This window comes from Zingiber officinale, chromosome 6A, assembly GCF_018446385.1.
Source record: "Zingiber officinale cultivar Zhangliang chromosome 6A, Zo_v1.1, whole genome shotgun sequence".
NCBI lineage: Eukaryota > Viridiplantae > Streptophyta > Magnoliopsida > Zingiberales > Zingiberaceae > Zingiber > Zingiber officinale.
Window position 1 is genome coordinate 72,841,616 of NC_055997.1, and position 25,934 is coordinate 72,867,549.

Consider the following 25,934-nt stretch of genomic DNA (forward strand, 5'->3'; position numbering starts at 1 on the left):
CGTTTTTAGAAAAAATTTCTTGTTTTTTATGTTTTTTTTTTTTTACGTTTTTTTTAAAAAAAATTACATTTTTTTTTATCTTTTTAGGCCTTTTTTTTATTTTTTTAAAAGTTTTTTAATAATTTTTTATGTTTTCCTTTTTTTAAACATTTTCTTTTTTTTCGTATTTTTCTCTTATTGGAGGATATTTTTGATAAAAAAAAATTATTAACTCCGGAATAAAAAAAATCTCAGTTTTCCAAGGTTTTCTAATTTCGAATTGCATGTCTCTTTTACTGACATGTAATATTACTCGGGAATCATCGATTACCTAAACTAAACGGGATTTTCATTGATAAGAGCATCCACATCAGCTACCCTATCCAAAGATTTTATTCTAAATTTTAGATAGGGTAGCTAAAAAACGTTTGCATTATCTACCTTATCTATTCCTTAAATTTAGATTTGATGAATAATGATTCTCTAAATTTAGAGAATGAAACTTCTATCTTAAAATTAAAATAATATTTTTTTTCAATCTCTCTCATTTTCACTCATTCTTTTCAATCCCTCTCCTTCCACTCATTCCATAAATATAATAATAAAAAAATAGAAGAAAGAGAAGAAAATAATAAAAAATTAAAGATAATGGTAATGTTAGGGTAGTTGATGTAATGTGTAGTGAAAAGTAATTCTCTAAATTTAATAAAGTGAGTTATTTACCCTAAATTTTAGATATAGAGATAGAAAACTGATGTGGATACTCTAATCTTGAATGCAGGGGCAGATCCAGAAATAAATTTTAACGAGGGCTAACAGAATATCTTTTGTAACATAATAAATATATTTAATAACAAAAAGTTAAGTTTGACATCATAAAAAGATAAAATACTAAATTAATAAATTGCAATTAGGCTATTGCTTATTGAAGTATTGGTTAACACTTGGTGATATATCAGGTGGTCGTTGGATAAGAAAGAGGAGGCAACTACATTCTGCGGCTTTTCATCTTTTGAAAATACTACAATATTTGCTCATTTTCAATTGTTGAAAAGATATCTTTCTCGATGTATACAACTAGACTGTCATCCATCCACTCGTCTCCCATTCTGTTTCGTAAATCAGTCTTTATCATCTTCATCGCAGAAAATACTCTTTCAACAGAAGCGGTCGCAACTGGTAAAACTAATGTCATCTCAATCAGACGATAAACCAATGGATAAGCTTGATTTTTTAGAGTTTCAACAATTTTCTGAGTAAAACTCCCCAAATCTTCAATTCCAAAAAAATTTGGATCCTGTCATATATTATGAATGAAATTCCAAAGTTGTTCAATAACTATACAATCATTTGTTGAGAAGTCATCAGGATATAAATCACAAAGTCGAACAAGTTTCTGAACATTGAATTCAGAAAAAGAATTTCTTGGATGAAGACATGCTATACAACTAAGCAATTCTGTGCCAACTTTTGAAGAATGAGTATTCATCTCTTGTATAACTGAATCAACAACCTAACATTGTAATTTGCAAGAATAATAATTAATAAGTAAAAAAATCTTATTGATGAATATAATAATAATAAATTTTCTTTTTTAGAAATAATACTTGATAGAAAATCTCCACACGATAATAATGCAAATTGGTGATGACTTGCCTTCTACGTCTACTACGACCACCAATTAAACAATTGTCTTTCATATCCGGCACTGGGATCTCATTCAACTCACAAAATGTGTTGACTTTATCTGTAATTGTATGACATCCGTCTTCCCTAAATATTTGAAATTGATCTTTCACACTCTCAATCAAACTTATAGCTTGGACAATATTTTGATCCGTTTGTTGTAACACAAGTGACAACTCATGTGTCATTCCCAATATCATCTTCATCAAGTGCAATATGAAAACAAACTCATAATTCTCCATTTTCTGAATCAAACTTTTGGCAACCCCTTTACTATCAAAAGAACTAGAATCATCACAAATATTCTCCAACACTTGTATCACTGAAGGCCACATAGATAATAGACGACCCAATGTCAAGTAGTGTGATCCCCAACGAGTGTCTCCTGACCTTACTAAATTAGTTTCTTGATTTTTGCCACTGCCCGTACTAATGTCTCCACCCTCCAACATTGCAACAATCCTATTATGTTCAATTTGTCTAAGTTGATCTCTCCTTTTACATGATGCTCCCGTCGTATTGACAATCATAGTAACATAGTTAAAAAAAATCACTTGCATTGAGATTACTCTTGGCAACAGCAATAATAACTAACTATAATTGGTGAGAAAAACAATGAATATACCTTGCATATGAGTTTTCTTGCAAAATGAGAGATTTCAACTCATTGAATTCACCCCGCATATTTGAAGCTCCATCATATCCTTGACCTCTCAGACTAGATAATGATAATCCATGTTTCACAAATAAAGCATCGATAGCATCCTTCAAAGAACAAGAGCTAGTGTTAGATACATGAACGATTGCAAGGAATCGTTCAATCACCTGTCCTCTTTTGTTCACATATCTCAAAACAACTCTCATTTACTCCTTCATTGAAATGTCTCGAGATTCATCAACCATTAAGGAGAAAACATTGTTTCCAATATCTTCGATTATGGAAAGTGTTATCTCATAGGCACAAGCACGCGTAAGGTCTTTTTGAATTGCTGGAGAAATCATTTGATTGTTTCCGGGAGCATTTTGATTAACAACCTTTGAAACTTCCTCATTTCATTGACTGTACCATTGAAGTAATTCAAGAAAGTTTCCTCTATTTAAAGAATTACTTGACTCAACATGTCCATGGAAAGACAACCCCTGCTTCAAAAGAAATCGCGTAACATCCAATATTGTTGTTAAACGGGTGCGATAAGAAACCTCTATATCTCGCCCATGTGCTTGTAATATATTTGAAACACTATGTCTTTGATCTTGAAAAGATTCAAACTGTACTCTAGCATGATTGTGACAGCTATCTATATATGGCACCATTATGCAAATTAAATCTTTCTAAAGCATTTTTCCAATTAATGAATCCCGTTTTTACAAAGGCATCTTCTTTATATCGACCTCCTTTATTTGATGGTTTAAAAAGATAACATCATAAGCAAAACGCCGCATCTTTTGATATGTTATATTCTAGCAATGGATATATTTTATACCAACTTTCTTGGAAACTCCTTTCTTGATTACCAAAAGATCTTTTTGGATACATATGCCCAATTGGTTGGCAAGGCCCCCTAGTCAAGTACTCTCTTCGGACTTGATCTTGAATAGAAATATCAAACTCTTCAATTGATTTTTGTAATCCAGGATCACTAACAATATCATTTAAATCTAATTCCACATGAGATTGAATTTCCACAACTTCACTAGTATTAGGATCATTGGAAGAACCCTCACGAAAACGTTTAGGTTTAAAAAACCTCTCCATAATCTACATAAATAAATAATTAAAAATAAAGTCATGTATATGATGTAATTAAATTAATATTCACAAATCACAATTAATTTAAACCCTAAACACCCTAATTTAAATTGAAATAAAAAAGTAAAAAAAGAAATAAGAATGGTAAAAAAAAATTAACCTTGAATTATGTGAATGACTTGAGCAGTGGTGGCCTAGTGGCTAGGGGCTTCCCAATAAGACAATGACTCTACAAAACAAGTGAGAAAACAACACAATGAGTTTACTATTTACCTCGAATAGCACTATGCCACTAAATAATATTAATTTTCATATTTGGTAATGGTAGTCAATAGAACAATTTAAAATAGAAAAGATTTTGAGAACAAAGTCACACACAATCCAATCAATGAATCAACCCAAGAAAAAAACAGTAGAGACAAACATAAGAGAGGGAGACAGCGGACCTAGTGGACGGCTGTTGCAGTCGGTGAGCGACGGATCGGCATCCGGCGAGCGACAAACTGGTCAGCAACGGACTGGCAGATAGCGGAATCAACACAAGAAAAAAAACAAAACTAGAGAAAAAAAAACAAAGAGGGAGGCAGCGAACCTAGTGGGCAGCTGCAGCAATCGGCGAGCGACGGACCGACGAGCCCAGACTGGTCGGCGGCGGACTGGTGGGTGGCGGACCGGCAGACAGTGGAATCAACACCAAAAAAAAAGTATAGAACAAGAACGGCGGGCGTCGGACCGGCGGGCGTCGGACTGGTGGGCAGCGGACCGGTGGACAGCGGACGATAGAACACGAACGGCGGACTGCAGAAACGAAGCGTCGACTACTGAGGCGGAGTCGCGATTCACGATCGCGAGGGAGAAAGCGCAATTGACGAAGACAAAAAAAAATTATACGGATGACCTATTGCCTATTGGGCATTGGGCTTGGGCTGCAAAGGCCTTTAAATTTTATTTTTAAAAATAAAAATAAAAATTGAAAACCTCGCTGCTTCATTTTTGTCCAGTGGGCGACGTCGAGCTTTGCTGCTTCGTTTTTGTCCAATGGGTGATGCCGAGCTTTACTGAATTGCTGCTTCGTTTTTGTCCAGTGGGTGACGCCGAGCTTTTCTGCTTCGTTTTTGTCCAGTGGGCGACGCCAAGCTTTGCTGGATTGCTGCTTCATTTTTGTCCAGTGGCGACGCCGAGCTTCTCACAGTCACTCGACAACAAATCTTGACGACCGACGCCGAGATTTAATTTTATTTTAAATTTTTTTAAAAAAAATCTAGAAGTTCGCTGCTTCGTTTTTGTCCAACGCCGAGCTTCTCACAGTCACGCCGGACACCGAACCTCTCATCCCGAACTCCACTTTAGCTCTTTCTCCGGCAAATTTTGGCGAGGGCTTCAACCCCCTCCAACCCCCATTCATGATTCAATTTAAGGTTCAATTCAAAATTATTATTATTATTTAAAAAAAAATTTAAAATTATAAATATATATATATATATATATATATATATATATATATATATATATCTTACTATTTTATTAAAAATCTTTCCCCTTTACTAACTAACTTTGGTGAAGCCTAAAATGTATTTACATTAATGTCCTTTTTTCTATTCATACCAAAAATAATTCCAAGGTTTATTAGTAATTCCACAAATGAAATAATCAGTGATCTAGAGTTCGAGACTCAACTATAACGTATTTTTATGAATTTTTCTCATTATTAATTTTCTCTTGTTGGTTTATATAAAAAAAAATATAGTTCTCTTTAGTCCCATATCTTAGAATTGACAACACTATGATCAAAGAAGTTTCTATAAATATTTTAGGCTGACGATGTTAAAAAATATATTTTTCTTAGTTTTTTTTACTAAGACAAGTATAATATTAAATTAAAATAATTTTTTTATAAGGAAGCCCGTTATAGTAGTTTGTTGCTGGGATTCTCTAACGTCACTATTGCATGGGTCTGACGAATCTTACCCAAATAATGTAAGGGTGACACTAGAAAATCTAAACAATTTGCATTTTCAAAAACTCAAATAATTTATATATTATTATATTACACACGCAACGCGTGTGATTGATCACACTAGTATATATAATTTTTATATGTTCAATAATAGTTTTGTTAAACAAAGTATATTTCTTTTTCTATAAATTATTATCTAAGTTCAATAGTTTTTATAAATGTAATATTAAATAAATAAAATAAGAGCATTAGTAATTAAGAGAGTTAAATAATATTAATAAATTTAATAAATTAAGTAGAATAGTTTACCATTAAATAATTCAAGGCAAATTGATTTTAAAATTAACTTTAATAAATAGGTAGAATAGTCCAATGTAGAACTCAAGATAAATAGGTTAAAAATTAATTTAAATAGAAAGATAGAATCTTCTCTCATCAAAGAATTTAAGATAAATAGATAAAAAAAATTAATTTAAATAAAAAATAGAATATATTAATTAACATTGAACCACGTTATTAATATTATAAAAATATTATAAATTTATTAAATAAAAAAGTTTAGCGAGGAGGGAAGATTTATTAAAAATATTTATAATGGGTTGTCTATGCTATCTAAGGAAGCTTCAACACACATGTGTTTAGCGAGGAGGGAAGATTTTGAACTTATCAAATTGGTTTTTATTTTTATTCAACAGTTTGTACATTGAAAGAGTTTATATACATTTATATTTTAATTCTTAAGCTTTGACTTATTGGCCTAATCGAGGGTAACTGAAAGATTATCCCAATCATTCAACCGTGCGATGCTTATGAAAAAAAATTCAGAAAAATTATGAGATGCTACAAATATAGAAAAAGAAATTGATTTGGGAAGTTGATAATAATTAATAATTATATCACTTTAAATAATAAGATATATATGCATAGTCCATTCCATCGAAACAAAGAGCAAGACAGAAGTTCATAGTGAACATCGCATAAATGTAAATTACCCATGGGACGGCCAAAGAATGGTTGACCTAGCATTTGACGTTATGGAAGACTTGATGCAATGACTCGGTAGATCTATGCATCCCGTAATTCACCACAAGTCCGCTGCTTCCTTGTCTGCCTACCTAAAATTTCAAACAAGAAACCGAGAAGAAGAATGGCCGGAGGAGGCTTCCTGTCTTCCATCATCACCATGGTGATAGACAAGCTGCATAGCTTGGCTTCATCGTCAACGTCATCTTCTTCTTCGTCACCCCGCAACAATATTGAACAAGAGATGAGTAAGCTGACAGAGACAATGAGGAGGATTCAAGCCAAACTTGATGACACAGAGGAGGAGAATCGTGCAAAAAGTCACTCTGAGAAGCTTTGGCTTAGCGAGCTTAAAGATGTTGCCTATGATGCGGAAGACGTAGTAGCAAAATACGAGTACGAGGTGCTGCGTTCCAAACAACTGCATGAGAACAGCAGTGGGACACAAGAGGTACCTGATTCTTCCGTGATTCGTACTGCTGTGAATACCGCAATTACTTTTATGATTTTGTTGCTGTTTTCGGTTTAATTTAATACGCTGTAATTAAGATGCTAACAAGATCAATTTTTGGGAATCTATACTGTAATCTATAATTTTAATATTTAGATTCATGATTATAAACCCAACAGGATGAACTAGCAAATAAAGCTGCGGAAATAAGGAAAAGGTTTGACGAGATCACCAAAGAGTGGAAACTCCTAAAGTTGCCTCAGAACGTTGGAAAGAGAAAGAGAAGCTCCTGGCCCCTAGTTGGGAACCGAGAAACAGGCTCTTTCGTAGTTGAATCAGAGGTTCTTGGAAGAGAAAAGGAAAAGGATATGCTCGTTGAATGGCTGCTGTCAGAGGATGATATAATATGGAATGAAGTTTCTGTAATTGTTGTAATTGGGATGGGAGGACTGGGTAAAACAACACTAGCTCAGCTTGTATATAATGATCCAAGAGTGAAAAGCTATTTCGATTTAACAGGATGGGTCTGTGTATCTGAAAATTTTCATGTTGTTAGTTTGACAGAGAAGATCCTGCAATCATTTGCCAAAGTGAAAGTTCATGAAGAACTAGATGAGCTCCAACATGCACTACGAGAAAAACTGCAAGGGAAAAAGTTTTTACTAACATTAGATGATGTTTGGAATGAAGAATTCACTCTCTGGGATGAATTAAGAAAGCCCTTACTATCAGCTCATGTGGGTAAAGTTATAGTGACCACTAGGAATCAATCAGTTGCTAGAATTATGGGGACGAGAAGTCCTCTCAACTTGAATTGCTTACCATTTGATGTATGCTGGCAATTGTTCAAGAGAGTCACTTTGGGAGGAGCAGATAAGAGCCTACAACCACATCTTGAAGACCTTGGTAGGAAGATAGTAGACAAGTGCAAAGGCTTACCTTTGGCTGTGAAGGTGCTTGGAGGCGCTCTGAGAAACAAAGAAGATATAGATTCATGGGAGGACATACTAGAGAATGAGATGTGGGAATCAGAAGAAACAAATAAAGGAGTTTTACCAGCACTTAAAATATCATATGATTGCATGCCGATCCAACTTAAAAGATGTTTCCAATACCTGTCCTTATTTCCCAAAGACACAAGTTTAGATTCAGAAGAAATAGTCCGATTATGGATGTCACAAGGTCTTCTTCCTCTTGATGGAGATAAGAGAGCAGAGGACATAGGCAGAAATTACATAAAAAGATTGGCTGAGAGGTCACTAATACATCTGAAAAGGGCCGACACTTTATTTATGAGAGAGCAATCGAGAAAGCAATCTTTTTCGTTGCATGATCTTGTTCACGATCTTGCCCAATATATAGCGCAGGATGAATGTCTTTGTGTGATAGATGACAAATTCGACATAGAGAAATTGCAAAAGATTCGACACTTGTCGCTTGGCAGATCGCTGGTCAGAGAAGATCCTCATATACTAAAACATCTGGAGACAATAAAAGATCATCAACAACTGAAACTCATGCGGACACTTTTTATTAAAGTACGAGGACTGTTTGGGCTAACTTCTATTAGAAGACAAGACAAAATTTTTGGACCCCTTGATGATTTTTTCCAAAAATTTGAAAACCTACGAGCACTCCATTTAAGCAACATCATTGGCTTCATAGGGCTACTGGATTCGTTGGGCAAACTCAGACTACTTAAATATCTTTCTATAATAGATTTCGATGTAGTGGGTATTCCAGAATCCATATGCAGCCTTTACAACTTACAAACTCTGGATCTGACAGGTACAAGTATTTATCAACTCCCAAGGCAAATAGCAAATTTGATAAACTTACGTCATCTTTTGCTTCCTCATTACCTAAATGTCTTTCTTCCATCTGGAATTGGAAACTTGATCGACTTGCAGACACTCACCCACTTCGACTTCTGTTGTGAAAAAGAGCATTGCGACATAGGAGAATTGAACAGTTTGATGAAACTTGGAGGGCATATCCTCATTTCTATTTCAACATCTGTGAATACTTTGTCAAACTCAAAACCCCCTCTGAAGACAAAAAAGTATCTTGATTCTTTGGAGTTACGTTGGTATGGTTGGTATGACGATGCTTTTGACGGTTCCAAAAAAGATGAAAAGAATGCAGAGTGGCAGCTCGAGTACCTAGAACCGCACGTCAATCTCAAGACCCTTCAAATATTCTTCTATCCGGGTGTCAGTTTTGTTGGATGGGTGGGCTCTTCATCCTTCACTAAGTTGACCTCTTTGAGTCTAAATAGTTGTAACAATTGCAATAAACTTCCACCGTTGGGTCAACTTCCTTCTCTGGAAATGCTCGAGATATGTGGGATGGATGGCGTTCAACAAGTGGGGCGTGAATTTTGCTCCTTGCTAATGGCATCTCCATCTTCTTCCCAAAATAAAATTGCATTTCCCTCTCTAAAATACTTGCACTTTAGCACAATGCCAAATTGGGAAGTGTGGGATGGAGTGGAGATTGGTGATTTCCCCCGTCTCCAATTTATTCAAATTTCTAAATGTTATGAGCTAATCAAGTTTCCTCAGTGGCCCTTTATACCTTCGGTGGAAGAAATGACATTGGATGGTGGTGGTGTACCTGACGTTTCAAATTTCCATTCATTGACAAATTTAAGCATTGATGTCATCACTCAGGAAAATATTAAGTGGATGTCCAAGTGTTACTTTCCAACGCTCCAACACTTGACATTATTATATATCGAGATGGAATCTATTCATTTATCACAGAGACGACTACCTTCACTGAAGACTTTAGAGATTCATGATTCTAAAGAATTGAGGGTCGTTACAGGGTTAAAGAATCTCACCTCCTTGAATTCTTTAATTATAAAAGCATGCCCTAATCTTGAGTTCCAGGAGTTGCCAGCCACCCTCGAACAAGTGAAGCTCAACAGGTGTCGTTTGTTCAAGAAAGGGTTCAAAGAACAACAGCATATGCGCAATGTCTTGGTATGAAAAGCATATGCTCTCTCTGTTTTCAATACACAAATACTTATTTTGGTAAATCATAAAGTTATTCACATGCCTCATTGTCTTTCATTTTGTGTGTCGATGATGTCAAGGGAGATGGAGATAAATCTGGAGTTACGACTTTGAAATGATGGAGAGGATGAAAACAACGATGATAAAAACATGGATGAATGGTCACAAGGATGACAAGAGCACAATGGTAACAACATAGCTCCCGAATCTTGGTACGATGATACGAGATAGGATAAATTCTCATGCAAGTCGAACGACTCATGATATTGAGCTGTTCGTTGGAGGGTTGGTCAAATATAAAATTAGTTGTTTCGAAGAATTGAAAATAATGGTAACAAGAAAGATGAGTCTTAACATTTAGAAGAGATTCTTAATTTTCTTTAATTATTTTTATTTTAATTGAAATATATTTTAGGATGTAATCCTTCAATTGTTCTCTTAATTTTGAAGAGTTTCCATATAAATTTTGATAATATTTTTTTTATTAGAATCCGAGTGATTTGTTGAAGCATCATTTTCTCCTTTTTATTAAAAAAATGAAAAAGTATATTTGTTGGCATATATATCTATATCTCTATATATAAACTAAAATGATAATATCTTAAAATGCCCATTAATAATATTTAAATTTAATTATCTTTATTTTTTTATTTAAATGGTTTTCTCAATCGTACTAACAACTATAAGAGTGTTGGAATTAAAGAACAATATTGTAGTAATTATAGAGTAGTTACTATATATTATGGTAACTTAGCCGTAGCTGTCATAATAAAGCTAAAAGTAAGGATATTCTCATAATAAAATATCCGATGGGATGTCATTTTGACTTTTTTTTTAAAAAAAAAGAGCGCACTTTCAATGATTTACATAATTCAATGATTTACATAATTTGGGGTGTCTTTGTTTTTTTTTGTTCAACATTATATTCATAGATAAAAATAAATAAATAATATTACCTAAAAATTAAAAGGGCATCCTAAATTATAATATCATCAAAAGAGCCTCATTTAAAAAAAAATATCAAAAGGATGTCCTACGAGACTTTTTATACTTAAAAAATCTCTTATTTCAATGTTGTTATAGCAGCGACTTGTAGTCGCTACAATGTGTAACAATTACTTGGTAGCTATTATAATATGAAAAATCGACTATTTTACTTTAATCAAAATTACTATATACAAGATTCTATTATATCAAAATACTTTTTATCAGCTTGATCAAAATTGGTCAAATGTCATCAAAATTACTTTAAGTTGGTAAAAATCATCTTAAAATAGTTGTAGCAGTAGCAACTACTTAAGTAGCTTCTACACAATTATAACAACTACTACACAATTATTGGTAAATTCTTAGTCCTAAAATTTTAAACCCTAAATCCTAAATATGAATAATATTAAAATACTCTTTATCAACTCGATTAAAATTATTTAAACTTCATTAAAATTAATTTAAATGGATCAAAATCACTTTAAAATAATTATAGAAGTTACTTAAGTAGATACTACATAGTTGTCATAACTAACTAATTAGCTGTTACAATAATGCAATAGTATTTTATTAGTTATTACACGTTGTAGTAGTTACTCTTTAGTTTCTATATATTGTAGCAGCTAATCGTAGCCACTACATGAGCATTGGAAGTTGTTGGTACAATTATCCTCAGGTCAAAAGTTGACTAGTTTGACTAAACTTGGGTTGGTGTGAGTTTCAATATTTGACAATATGTGAGAGAGAAGTCAAAAAGGTCAAGGGAGGACCAAATACTTGACTGAGAAGCCCTAACTGAAGTTAGACAAGAGAAAATCCTAATTGGAGGTTAGGTAATGGGAAGTCCTAACGGGGCTAGGGAGTGGAAGACCTAGTTAGGAACTAGGCAATGAAAGTTCTGTTAGGGTTGAAATATGCTAGAAAGGAGGGGGGTGAATAGCTCGTCGTGCTCGTTGATGTGCTTCTTTGATGATGTGCAACTGAATTAACAATAAGAAAGACACTCACAACGCTAACACGTAGATTTACTTGGTATCCACCTTAAGAAGACGTGACTAATCCAAGGATCCACACGTGACACACACTCTACTAATCAAAACACTCATTTTCGGTAACTACCGAAGGTGGAGAAGCCTTGTACAAACTCTCAATACAGGAAGAAAGAAAAGGAAGACAAATACAATTAAAATCTTACAAGATTTACAACATGAAACCCTAACCCTAGCTTCTTCTTCTTGTGTTGAACCCCTCTTGATCTTGGAAGTGCAGCAACACTTTGCTCCAAGAAAGCTTCAAGAGCTGGCGTGAATCTTTGTGAGTGATCGCTGGAAGTGGAGTGGAAGAACTACGGAGAAAGACGCTCGCCAACGACTTTATCCTACGCAACGGTAGCCTCCAATCGATCGACTAATCAATTGGGGAGGCTGAATCGATTGGCTAATCGATTCAGCTTTCTTCTGTGCTCTCTGGAAAATGCTTGAATCGATCGACCAATCAATTCAGGCTTTCTCACGATCGCGCAAGAAAAAGCAGCCCCCAATCGATCGGATGATCAATTAGAGGTGCCCAATCAATCGGTTGATTGATTGGGAAGCGTTCTGTGCCTCTGACAAAGGCTACCAATCGATTGACCAATCGATTAGGCCGCTGCTTGTCACAACACAGTGCCAATTGATCGGTTGATCGATTGAACCACTGTTCAATCGATCAGTCAATTGATTTGTCTCCCTTTGACTTGCTTAAACCGAGTCTAGGGTCTTCAAATCCAACACCCGGTCAACCGTGACCTACTGGAACCTCATGTCTAGCATCCAGTCAACCTTGACTTGCTAGGATTCCTTTACCAAGTGTCCGGTCAATCTCTTTGACCCACTTAGACTTTTCTCCTTGTGCTAAGTGTCCGGTCAACTCTTTGACCTACTTGGACTTCCCAACATCAGGTGTTCGGTCAACCTTAATCCACCTGGATTTCTACGTGTTTGACTTCACTCACTAGAACTTAGCATCTGCCTGGCTTCACTCACCAGGACTTTCACGTAGCTTCACTCACTAGGATTTTCACCTAGCTTCACTCACCAGGATTTTCTTCTACTTAGCTTCACTCACCAGGACTTTCACCTAGCTTCACTCACTAGGATTTTCACATGGCTTCACTCACCAGGATTTTCCATCTGCCTAACCTCTAGTTTGGACTTTCTCAGTCAACTATCCAGTCAGCCTTGACCTACTTGACTCTTCTTCACACTAATCTGGTCAAACCCTGACGAGAGGGGAATTGCACCAGCAATCTCCCTAATCGGACGATTGCACCTGCAATCTCCATGTATTACATCGAAACCCAAACATCAAGACTCAGGCTTGAGCTAACTCGAGCATAGTCAACCTGGTCAACTTTAACCCGGAGGATATTGCACCAACAATCTCTCTCTTTTTGATGTTTAACAATACCTTTAAGTTAGGCTAATCCATAGTCTCAACTTCTTCCACATTCCAAAGCATGAATGAGGGTTTCCTTCATTCTCTCCCTTTCCTAGAGGGCAATCTCCCTCTTAAGGTAATGAAGGCATAGTATAGACCCTGCATTCTCCCCCTAGCTTTCCTAGAGGGGCAAAGACCTAACTTAAACCCTACATTCTCCCTCTATTGACACACATAAAAAACTCTCCCCCTGAGGAGTTACCCAACGTTGTTCACACTCTCACATGTTGTTCACAACACCACAATGAAGGTCTCATACCCTTCATTGTATCCAATGCTCATCCATGAGCATACACAACTAAACAATGAAGATATCCACTCTCCATTGTATTTAAATGCTTAACCTTGAGCATTTACGCTAAGGAAGGTTAACCACTTTCCAAGGTATATGAAAAATTAATTTTCATGTCCTTAATGAGTAACTCCCCCTAAAGACATGCTCGTAACTTCTTTCATTGTAGCAACAATAACTTGGAATCCCTAAACCTTTAGGAAATCCAAATTTAGAAGTTTTGAGGTTCAAAAATCTAATATTGAACTAAACCTCAACCTAAACTTCTACTTAGTCTTCCTTAACCAATCCATCCTTATTTTCATTATAAAAACTCTCCTTAAATGAATACAAATGTGTATCGAGGGGTTAGGAATGGTTATTTAGACTAAAAATGATTTAAAATGTTGAAATCGAGCTTTCCCAGCCAAAATCAGCATTCTCAATCGATTGAAGTTGGGTCTCAATCGATTGAAACCATTTCAATCAATTGCCTGATCGATTCCACGAGCTTATGTTCACGAAAATTGCCTCTGAATCGATTCACTGATCGATTTAGGCAGGTTGAATCGATTGGCTGATCGTGTAATGACCCGGCCCCTCGACCCCTTGGCCAGCCCAACTGGTGGCCCATTTGGCGGCCCCTTGGTAGTCCCTTGGGCGGCCCAAGGGGCTGGGTCGTTATAATAAAAAGGCGTCTTTTTATTGTAACGACCCGACCCCTCGGCCCCTTAGGCGGTATAACGACCCAACTCCTGGGTACTAAGCTGTGAGCCGGATCGCTACATTAACTATTGAAACTACTGTGCTGTACTGTGCGGAAGACTGGGTAAAATAAAATTTTACTAAACTATTGTAGTTGCCTCTGTTAATGTAGCGATCCGACTCACAGCTTAGTACCCAGGAGTTGGGTCGTTACAGAGTGGTATCAGAGTAAGTTCCTTACTTCCTACACACACATCAGCATTGTGCCTACAGCTTCCAAGTAAGAACATCTCTCACTCAGTTTTGTCTTCAGCTTTCATATCAGTTATATGTGCTTCATGTTTGCTCTCATGTTGGTAGTTAATTAATTCATGTTTACAGTAATAGTATTTAACATGTTACCAGTAGTTAACTATAACATGATAGCCTAGTTATATATATGTGTTCTCTGCTATTTAGAAAATGGTACGAGGACGTCCAACTAAGAAAGCATCAGCGGCTGAGCCCCAGCATGAGGCAGGCAGTTCAGTGCCTCCCCCAGACCTTACAGCACTAGTGGCTCAGCTACAACAGCAGTTAGCTGAACAGCAGCAGGAGATAGCCTCCTTAAAGGCTAACCAGCAGACTACTCCCCCAGTCACTCCAGTACCGAATCTCACGACTCCAGTAATCACAGAGGTTGTACCAGCTCAGCCTGCAGTACCAGTCCCAGTAGCCCCAGTAGCAGGGGCTAAGAGAGAAGCCTACCTTATCCAGTGGCAGAGAATTAAGCCCGAGAACTTCTCAGGCACCAGCGAACCATGGAATGCTCAGGCATGGTTTAAAACACTGGAAAGCACGATGGAGCTTCTAGACTGGCCAGAGCACGAAAAGGTGAAGTGTGCCTCCTTCTGTTTAACAGGAGACGCACGCATGTGGTGGGAGCGGATTAAATCGAAGTGGCCAGTAAATCAGATGACATGGGCCAACTTCGAGAAAGAATTCTTCGAGGAATTCTTTCACATGCAAGTCACGAACCGACACTATGACGAGTTTACAGAGTTTCGTCAGGGCAACCTATCGGTTCGGGAGGCCGTGAAGAAATTCAACAGTTGGCTCGTCTATGCCCGAACTAGTCAGAACGGTATGGTTGATGCAAGATGCTCGGACCGGAGATCGCAATGAATGTGGCCGGTGGCGTTCATAGGCCACAAACCACGGAGGAGCTAGTGAGTAGTGATCGATCACCGAGCACTATCAAGAAGCATAGAAGCAGGTTTTCACAGAGCCCAAGGGACAAGGGCTCGGTACTCAGAAACAACAGGACATAGCTCCAACTGGAAGGGGAAACGTAAGGCAAGCAGTGACCCAAAAGGAGGACCAGCTGGAAAACATTCCAGACATCCCAAGTGTGCTACTTGTGGGAAACATCATCCAGGAGTTTGCCGCAAGGGTACGCGAGGTTGTTTTGAATGTGGACAGGAAGGGCACATGGCTAAGCAGTGCCCGAACAAGAACAGTCTTCCTCAGCCTCAGCCGATACAGTATGGAGCTCAGCCAACACAGCTACACCAGATGTATGCTGCCTTAGATGGTCCACAGATCAGTCAGGGCAGATTAGAAGCCCCCACAGCTAACACGAATGCCAAGATTTTCTCACTGACCAGAGAGGACGTAGCAAATGCCTCGACAGTTGTCACAGGTCAGATCAGTATTTTACAGCATAATGCAACTGTCTTATTCGATACTGGGACAACCCACTCTTATGTATCCAGGGCGTTTGCCGAGAAATTAGCAACACCTCCAGAGGTACTCAATAGTCAGTTTCTGACAACACTACCCTCAGGAGACATTATGGCATCTACACACTGGCTCAGAGCAGTGCCAGTCATTATAGCAGACAGAGAACTTTTTGGTGATCTGATAGTGCTAGAAATGACTGACTACGATATCATCTTTGGAATGGATTTTCTGATCAGATATGGCGCTTCTATAGAGTGCCGTAAACAAAAGGTCATATTCCAACCTGAAGAAGGAGTACAGTTTGAGTACATAGGAAAACCAAAGAGAAAAGCCAGGAAGTTTCTCTCAGCGTTGAAAGCACAGCAGCTATTGGATTCAGGATGCATGGGATTTTTAGCAAATGTAGTCAACACCAGCCAGGACAAGAACCAACAGCTATCAGAGGTTCGAGTCGTTTGTGACTACCCAGCAGTTTTCCCTGAAGAGCTACCAGGCTTAGCACCAGACAGGGAGATTGAATTTGAGATAGAGCTCATTCCCGGCACAAATCCAATTTCCAAGGCACCGTACCGCATGGCTCCAGCTGAACTGAAGGAACTTCAGGAGCAATTGCAGGAGCTTCTTGACAAGGGTTTCATACGCCCTAGTCACTCACCATGGGGAGCACCTGTGTTGTTCGTGAAGAAGAAGGATGGAAGCATGCGCCTATGCATAGACTACCGCGCCTTGAACCAGGTCACAATTAAAAACAGGTACCCTCTCCCCAGGAAAGATGACCTGTTTGATCAGCTAAAGGGAGCCACAGTGTTCTCTAAAATTAACCTCAGATCAGGATATCAGCAGGTTAGAGTCAAGAAAGGTGATATACCTAAAACAGCTTTCAGGACCAGATACGGACATTATGAGTTCGTAGTCATGCCTTTCGGCGTGACAAATGCTCCAGCTACTTTCATGGACCTCATGAACAGAGTATTCAGAGAATACTTAGACAAGTTTGTCATCGTGTTCATCGATGACATTCTTATCTATTCAGGCACTCAGGAGGACCATGCAGAGCATCTGAAGACAGTTTTGCAGATCCTTCAGCAGAACCAGCTGTACGCCAAATTCACGAAATGTGAATTTTGGCTAGACCAGGTAGCCTTTCTCGGTCACATCATCTCCAAGGATGGTGTTATGGTAGATCCCAGCAAGATAGAAGCAGTAAGTAACTGGAAGAGACCCAGGAATGCCAGTGAAATCAGAAGCTTTCTGGGATTAGCAGGCTACTACAGGAAATTCGTAGAGGACTTCTCCAGGATAGCCTCCCCACTGACAGCTCTCACCAGGAAGAACAAGAAATTTCAGTGGACAGAGGACTACGAGAACAGCTTCAGCGAACTAAAACGGAGATTGACCAGTGCTCCTATTTTAGCTATACCAGACAGACAACTTCGATATCTACAGTGACGCCTCTAAATTGGGATTAGGAGCAGTACTGATGCAGCAGGGCAAGGTGATCGCCTATGCCTCCAGACAACTCAAGGATTATGAGAGGAACTATCCTACTCACGACCTTGAGCTTGCAGCAGTGGTGTTCGCTCTCAAGATTTAGAGACATTATTTGTACGGAGCTCAGTGCAGAGTGTATACAGATCATCAAAGTCTGAAGTATTTCTTTACTCAAAAGGATCTGAATATGCGACAGCGCAGATGGTTAAAGCTGGTCAAGGATTATGACATAGATATCCTCTACCATCCAGGGAAAGCTAATAAGATAGCAGACGCACTCAGCAGGAAGTCCAGTGCTACCTTATTATCTTTAGCAGCTATGTCACCACCCCTAAGGAAGGAGATTACAGCTTTTAGTCTCGAGCTTATAGTCGGGCAACTTTCCGCTATGTCCTTAGCATCTACCTTGCTTGATGATATCCAGACAGCTCAGGAGCAGGATCCTGGAATCCAGAAAATCAAGCAAGGGTTAGCAGAATCAGAAAGTGGAGAGTTCAGAGTGTCCGCCAGTGGGGTAGTGTATTGTGGTGACAGACTTTGTGTTCCAGATCAGGAGGAACTACGAAAACAGATTCTAGACGAGGCTCACAGGACTCCCTATGCGATGCATCCTGGTTCCACCAAAATGTATCAAGATCTAAAGAAACGATTTTGGTGGCCTGGGATGAAGCGAGATATCGCCAGATACGTCAGCATCTGTCTAACCTGTCAGAGGGTTAAGGCAGAACATCAGCGACCAGGAGGAGTTCTGCAGCCGATTCAGATTCCAGAATGGAAGTGGGAGGATATCTCTATGGACTTCATAGTGGGATTACCCAGAACCACGAATGGTTTTGATGCCATCTGGGTAATAGTCGACAGGTTGACTAAATCAGCCCACTTCTTAGCTATCAGAATATCCTATTCCATGGAGCAGTTAGCTCAGTTGTATCTCAAGGAGATTGTCAGGCTGCATGGAGTCCCACGAACCATTATATCAGACAGAGACAGCAGATTTACATCACACTTCTGGAAGTGTGTACAGTCAGCTATGGGCACCCAGTTAAAATTTAGCACAGCCTTCCATCCTCAGACAGATGGTCAGACGGAGCGAGTAAATCAGGTACTCGAAGATATGCTCCGGGCTTGTGCCCTAGATTTCAAGGGAAGTTGGTGCAAATATCTGAGTCTAGCAGAATTTGCATACAACAACAGTTATCAGGCCACTATCGGCATGGCACCTTATGAGGCACTCTATGGGCGGAGGTGCAGATCACCAATCTGCTGGTATGAGAGTGGTGAACAGAAGGAACTAGAGCTTCAGACAGATCTAGTAGCAGATACCACAGCAGCCATACAGCAGATTCGCGGATAGCACAGAGCCGTCAGAAGAGCTATGCTGATACACGACGCAGACCCCTAGAGTTTTCAGTTGGGGATACAGTTTTCCTCAGAGTAGCTCCCATGAAGGGAGTCATGCGCTTTGGGAAGAAGGGCAAGCTAGCTCCCATATATGTGGGACCATACCTTATCACGAAGAGAGTGGGCAAGGTAGCATATGAGCTAGAGCTACCTCAGGAGATGTCAGCCGTCCACAACGTATTTCATGTCTCCATGCTGACGAAGCATATTCCAGACGCCACCCAGGTGACTGAGCCCCAGTTGGTACAGGTCCGTGATGATCTCAGCTATGACAGTCGGCCTATTCAGATAATAGACCGAGCAGTAAAGAAATTACGGAACAAGGAAGTACCATTAGTCATAGTCAGCTGGTAAAATCACACAGCAGCAGAGACGACTTGGGAGACAGAGGCCACCATGAGACAGAAGTACCCAGAATTGTTTTAAGTTCGGGGACGAACTTTTTATAAGGTATGGGGGATTGTAAAGCCCAAAAAATTCCCGAATTTATTTTAGAAATATCCTACGATTTCTCTAGATTTTTAGGATATTTTTACATAATTTTTGGAGTACCGGAAGTAGCAAAAACAAATAAGTCGCAAAATAGCTTAGGCGGGAATCGAACCCGAGACCCATGGTTTAGGGATAATGTTAGTAACCGGTTGAACCCAGCAGGGCCGTGCTAAAAGGAAAGGGAATCAATTATATTTATAATTGGTTTGGCCGAATTAATTACTTAATATAAATAGAAAATTTAAGTGGGGTTTGGTTTATTTTTGGTTTGATCGGCAATTCCTTCTCCTCACCCTAACCTCACGCCGCCCACTCTCCCTCTCCTTCTCTCTCGGCGCCCAAGCCCCAAGGGCCAAGGGAACTTCTTCTGGCGAGATCTTCGATACGAGGACGTTCCCCTTCGCGAGAAGAACACGTAGACGCAAGCGGATCGTCGAGAAGATCATCTCCACTAGAAACCTAGCGATTAAAATCGTAAGAAATTACGAATAGGAGGTAAGAAACCCCTCACCTGCAGTATAATTGCTCTCGCTTGTTAGTTTTGGCGTTAGTTCAGCAGTTCTACAGTTTTCAGTTTTAGGGTGTGCTTTTAGTGCACACCAAACATTCGGTAGAATGCCCAGTTCAGAAGGATGCACCAGTAGGCGTCCTAACAGCATGTAAAATGTATTAGAAACATTTTATTCATCTTATTACCAGTTATTACAGCTATATGGATCAGATATCCATTGGGTGGGCTCCCACAGTAGCCTCTAGGTTCAGATAACCTAGCTCTAGGTTCAGATAACCTAGAACAGCAAAGTAAAATAAAACAGTATTCAGTATTTTACTTTTATTCAGTTGGCATTGTACTTGGATCAGATATCCATGGGCTGGACTCCCACAGTCGTCCCTAGGTTCAGATAACCTAGTAACCCTGTTGGATTCGGAACTTGCAATCCCGGGTCTCGTAGGGATGCGCGCACGGTAAGTACAGTTGTCAGGGCCCAACAGCATGTTTAGTATTTTCATCTATTATATGTATAGTTTTCAAATTTAAAACTAGTGATGAGAACACTAATTTAGCTTTCAGTTCAGTTCAGATTCAGTTTACATGATTTGAGTTCATGTACAGATTTAGATATATGCATGACTAGTTCAGTTTCATACTCAGTTTATAAGTGTGCCATGTTCAGTTTAAAGCATGTTCAATTTATATGCTATACATGTTTCAGTTCCAGTTTATGCTTTTATATGCCATGCCATGTTGTCATGCTCAGTTCAGTTTTCAAACAGCATGTTTTAAAAACATAATCACATCGTTGCATGTTTTTGTGAGGTAGATGGTTTCTTACTAAGCTTCTTAGCTTACAGATGCTACTTTTCTTATACTGCAGATACCGGTAAAAGAAAAGTGGATTAGCGGAGGCTAGAGGGTGATGCTACGATGATGTGTGTGTGCAAGGGGTTTGGAATAAAGATCCTTGGGATCTACACGCTTTTATTTCAGTTTTAGTACTTAACATGTCTAGTTTTATGACTTAGTCTTGTTACTAGGTGTTATAGCTTAGTAAACTATGCCTTGTTTAGTTTATCATGTTTAGAATGTTAGTATTTACATGCTAGAGTGTTTTTCATGTATCTAGAGCTTGTGTATGTGATTCTTGGCACGAATCAGTGCTGGAAATCAGAAATTCTGATTTCGTTTCAGACTATCAGAGCCTGGATCGGTCAGCAGACCGATCCAGTGCCGTTTATTCTCCTGGATCGGTCAGCCGACCGATCCAGATGGATACAGTAGCCTACTGTATCTCCCAGGATCGGTCAGCCGACCGTTCCATCCGCGAACAGAGAGTTCGGGACGAAATCAGCGGTCACTGATCGGTCAGCCGACCGATCAGTGAGCAGCTGGATCGGTCGGCAGACCGATCCAGCCAGCGTTCCTGTGCGCGATCAGTGAGCCACTGATCGGTCCACCGACCGATCAGTGAGCAGCTGGATCGGTCGGCAGACCGATCCAGCCAGTGTTCGCGTGGGTGTCAGTGGATCGTTCCACGGACCGATCCAAAGCTCCAGTTTCACCTCCTCAGTATAGCTATGAATATCTAGAAGGTAGTTGGATATGAAATCTCACTCTCACAGAGTTAACAGAGGCAACTACAATAGTTTAGTAAAATTTTATTTTACCCAGTCTTTCGCACAGTACAACACAGTAGTTTCAATAGTTAATGTAGCGATCCGGCTCACAGCTTAGTACCCAGGAGTTGGGTCGTTACAGGCGGCCCAACTGGAGGCCCATTTGGCGGCGCCATAGCGGTCCCTTGCCTTTTTATTGTAATGACCCGGCCCCTCAGCCCATTGGGCAGCCCAACTGGCAGCTCATTTGGCGGCCCCTTGGCAGCCCAATTGGCGACCCCTTATGTCATCGACCACAACCCTCGGCCGTGCCGTTACTCACTAGGACTTCCCACCCCTGGCCAGTGGATTTTTGCCTTACCCGGGATTTGAACTCTAGACATCTAGGCTAAGTACTAGAGTTTATGAATCCTGGTAGCCAAGTGATACTACACCAGCAGGAATACAGTATCTGCTACTTCCCTTTTGAGACTGTATTCCTTTTGGCATTCTCTATTTGTTTATTATGTTCATGCACTATCTTTCTTTACCCGCTGAGTTTCAATATTCACCACCCCACAAAATGGTTTTCTTTCACCAGGTAACAGGTAGATGAGTCATGGATGCTTGGAGAGTCTCGGCTGCCAGTCTCATGTCACACTCGAGGATAGTTTTCTGTTTTGTTTTGTTATTGTTTGGGTGGTATGTTGATTTTGTGTATTTTGCTTTTCAATGAGTCGATGTGAATTTTGGAGTCAAGTCTGGTGATTGCAGGTATTTTTGTTAGTGTCGTTATTGGTCTTATGTTCGTATTATTTTATGTTTTCTACTGTGCATGTTTCCAGCCGTGTGGGCTATTATTAACTGCGTGGTTATGTTTATTTTGTTCCAGGCGAGTGGGCTGATGATACAAACTGTGTGGTTGTGTTTATTTCATTTTTGTTCAGCTGGGTAGGCTGAGTATATTAAACTACGTGTTATGTTGTTTCTATTTTGTATATATATTCCAGCCGCATATGACTGATGTATATTTTGTATGTAGTAATGCTTCAGATTGTCACCCGTACAGGGAAGATGCTGTCGAAATTTCTTCTGGTAGAGACTACCTAGGGCGTGACATACAAAGATAGTAAAAAAAATACTCTGTTTAGCTTTAAGCTCCCCTGAAAGGTAGCATTTAAAAAACTTAGCTAATTTTTAAGTGTTGAAAGTGACTTAGGTGAAAAAAAAAACTTAGCTAATCTTAAGTTTTGAAATTGTCTTAACTTTTTCCAAAAAAAAAGCTTAGCTAAATTTTATCTTTGAAAATAATTGCTTTGAAAAACACTTAGCTAAAGTAAAAATACGTTATTAAATACTTAGCTTTCTAAAAAGAAATTTTGACAAAAGCTTGGCTTTTAAAAAAAAACTTGCTTAAGTACTTAGCTTAAAACAAAAAAATTGATTAAAAAACTTAGTTAAGTACTCATCTTAAAAAGGATTTTGATAAAAGTTTAGTTAAGTACTTTGCTTAAAAAAATTTTGATAAAAACTTTAGTTAAGTACTTTAGCTTTATAAAGGTTTTGATAAGAATTTAGTTAAAAGTACTTTTTTTTTCAAAAATATTTGAATTTGATTTTTCAAATAAGGTTTATTTTCAAAAATAGTTAAACAAGAAAACTAAACTTCCTTTTTTTTAAAAAAAAATTGAAGTCTTGAAAAACAATACTTTAATAAAATAAAAATTAATGGCTTAACCTTCATTTCACTCCCCCTTAATTAATGTCAAAATTTTAATTAAGTGATTTTAGTTTGGAAATCCTAGAGTCCAAGCATGTAAATAAAAAAAAAATAAAAGTTATTATTTATTTTCCTAATTTTCCATCTCACTAATTCTAGGTTATCAAGCATGTTCAGTTTTATGAGTTTGTGTGAGATTGAGTTAAGTTAATATTGAAGTTGAGTTTATCTATGATGATATTGAAGACTATTTTAAAAAAAATAATTTAAGTTAAATTTAGATTTCATTTTAATTTTAAATTTCAAAATATTTTAGTTTGAATTTAAAATTCTAAAATATAAGTTTAATTAGATTTAAACATTCGATAATAATTAAAATTTTGAAGATTTTGAAAATATATTAAAAATTAATTAAGTTTGAAATTATAAACTTATATATTAATTATGATTTGAAAATTAATTATCATTTAAAAATAATTAAAATTTTGAAAATCTAAGAATTAATAATTTGAAATTTAATTATGATTTGAAAATTAATAATCAAATAATTAAGATTTTTGAAGTTCATTATGATTTTAAAATTAATTAGATTTTGAGATTAATTATGATTTTGAAATTAATTATGGAATTATAAATAATTATGATTTTAAAATTAATTATGATTTTGAAATTAATTATGATTTTATAAATAATATTTTGAAATTAATTAGAATTTGAAATTAAAATTTTGAAATTAATTAAGTTAACTTAATTGAATTAATTTCAATTAATTTGAGTTTGGTTAACTACTTTATATTTTAAACCTAGATCCATCTCACCCTTTTCTAGATTTTCAATCAGGGAACCTTGATAGTTTTGTGAGATGATTAATTTTATCTTTAATTTAGATTATCATCTAAAGATTGATTTACATTTGTGTTAGACTCAGGTTTTACAATCAGTCAATTAAATATTTATTTTAATGATTGGCTTCCAGGCTATGACGAGGCACTAGGCCTTCTAGGTATGGGATCATCCACCACTTCTAGACAAAGTATTTCAAAGAAATTAAATATTTAATTTCCTTTCAGAAACTCCTAGATCTAACTAGTCAAGTGTGAATCAAGCCTAGGTCCTTACCTACCCTAGTCTAATTATATATAATAAGAGCAGTAAATCAAGCATCAAACAAATCTATTTAATAATAAAAATGATTTCTTTATTTGCTCCCCCTGGATCATAGCCTTGATAGGGTCTATCAAGGTAATGTATTTGATCCTTGGGGACCCAATATTGATCAAGTCCAACTTGATTAATCAAGTTTGACTTAGGGACCCATGCTTGAACTAATTTTCTATTTGTTCTATTTACAAGTGATAATTAAGATCTGTATTTTTGTTTATCCTTAAATCCAAGTCTGGATCGGTTGTATACGACTCTTTGTTTTCCAAGAATCATATCAAGATTCATAGAGCCCAAGATAAATCGTTCCAACATTTTCTTAAGTCCTTTAACTTGAGTTTTCAAATTGAAATTTTCTTCCTCAAGTTGTTGAACTTGGGTTGAACTTCCATTTTGAACTGGCTCAGTTAAAGGACTTAGGTTAGTCTCCTCTTTAAGGATTGTTACCTCCTTTTGGAGTGACTTGACTTGGAGGTTGGATTTGGCTAACTTACGCATGAGATAGTTAACTAAGTTATGCAATTTATCTATCTGAGAAGTTCTTACAATGGGGTTAGGCCCTTCAGAAATGGATATGGATCTATGATTTCTCTCAAATTTTATGTCCGACTCGCTATCAGTTTCTGATTCGTCGACTTGTTCCCGAGTCGTAAGCGCGAGGAAGCTCATCTGTTCGAGCTCTTCATCAGAGTCTTCTGAAGAAGACTCATCCTATGTTGTCTGTAGTGATTTCTGCTTCCTTTGCTTCTTTATTTCCTTTTGGTTCGGGCAGCTGACTTTGATGTATCCCTTTTTGTTGAAGTCATAGCAAGTTACTACTGAACTGGACTTGATTGCACCGTCTTAGACTGAATCACTTTCTTGATGTCTTTCTTAGTGAATCCTTTCTTCTTTTTGTAGAGTTTTCGTACAAGGTTGACGAGTTCGGCTGTAATCTCGTCGTCGTCATCTTCTAAGTCCGGTTCATCTTCAAACTTGGGTTCAGTTATGCGTTTTCTTTTTATTCCCACGTTCTGCTCATTTCTGTAATCAAAGTAATACCTTTATCGATCCGAGTAGTATTAGTTTGATGAAGCTCGAATTCAGAACATAATTCATCTAATTTTATTAAGGAGAGGTCCTTGGATACTCTGTAAGCATCTACCATGGATGCCCACAAAGTGCTCCTATGAAATGCATTGAGTGCATACCTGATTACATCACGGTTTTCCACCTTCTGACCAATTGCATAAAGGTCATTTACTAGGTCCTGAATCTGCGCGTGAAGTTGGCTTACTGACTCACCTTCCTGTATTTTTATATTATACAGTTTATTTAAAATTAAATCACATTTGCTTATCTTCGTGTCCGAAGTTCCCTCGTGCAGCTCAATCAGTTTCTCCAATAGTTTTTTCGCGCTTGAGAACGACCCAACTCGGTTCAGCTCTTCTTTTGTTAAGCCACATTGTAGAGTCTGGGTAGCCTTTGAGTTAGCCTTGATCCTTTTCCTTGTTGGTGCATCCCATTTGTCGCACAAGATGAGGACTCCATCTTCGGTGGGATAAGT

General features: G+C 37.8%; 2 protein-coding genes across 2 annotated transcripts; one reads left to right on the top strand and one right to left on the bottom strand.

The window, feature by feature from the left end:
• Positions 1–1,000: 1,000 nt before the first annotated feature.
• LOC121994922 lies at positions 1,001–4,574 on the bottom strand. Its single transcript, XM_042548801.1, has 4 exons — positions 4,394–4,574; positions 1,587–1,726; positions 1,370–1,492; positions 1,001–1,276 (listed from the first exon to the last, which is right to left on the bottom strand). The coding sequence occupies exons 1-4, from the start codon at positions 4,572–4,574 to the stop codon at positions 1,001–1,003; spliced, it is 720 nt and encodes a 239-aa protein (XP_042404735.1).
• Positions 4,575–6,519: 1,945 nt separating this feature from the next.
• On the top strand, positions 6,520–9,466 carry LOC121994924 (putative disease resistance RPP13-like protein 1). Its single transcript, XM_042548802.1, has 3 exons — positions 6,520–6,918; positions 7,026–9,345; positions 9,411–9,466. Exons 1-3 carry the CDS (start codon positions 6,520–6,522, stop codon positions 9,464–9,466), a joined length of 2,775 nt encoding a protein of 924 aa, XP_042404736.1.
• Positions 9,467–25,934: the final 16,468 nt, after the last annotated feature.

Bases quoted from the DNA above. Each gene is read 5' to 3' on its own strand.
- LOC121994922 (XM_042548801.1), bottom strand. From the start codon at position 4,574: ATGAAGCAGCAATCCAGCAAAGCTTGGCGTCGCCCACTGGACAAAAAC. The intron at 1,493-1,586 runs GTATTATTTCTA...TTACAATGTTAG, and splicing joins GTGTGGAGATTTTCTATCAA to GTTGTTGATTCAGTTATACA. The intron at 1,277-1,369 runs GTTCGACTTTGT...AATATATGACAG, and splicing joins AATTCAATGTTCAGAAACTT to GATCCAAATTTTTTTGGAAT.
- LOC121994924 (XM_042548802.1), top strand. From the start codon at position 6,520: ATGGCCGGAGGAGGCTTCCTGTCTTCCATCATCACCATGGTGATAGAC. The intron at 6,919-7,025 runs GTTTAATTTAAT...TAAACCCAACAG, and splicing joins TGATTTTGTTGCTGTTTTCG to GATGAACTAGCAAATAAAGC. The intron at 9,346-9,410 runs GTGATTTCCCCC...AAGTTTCCTCAG, and splicing joins GTGGGATGGAGTGGAGATTG to TGGCCCTTTATACCTTCGGT.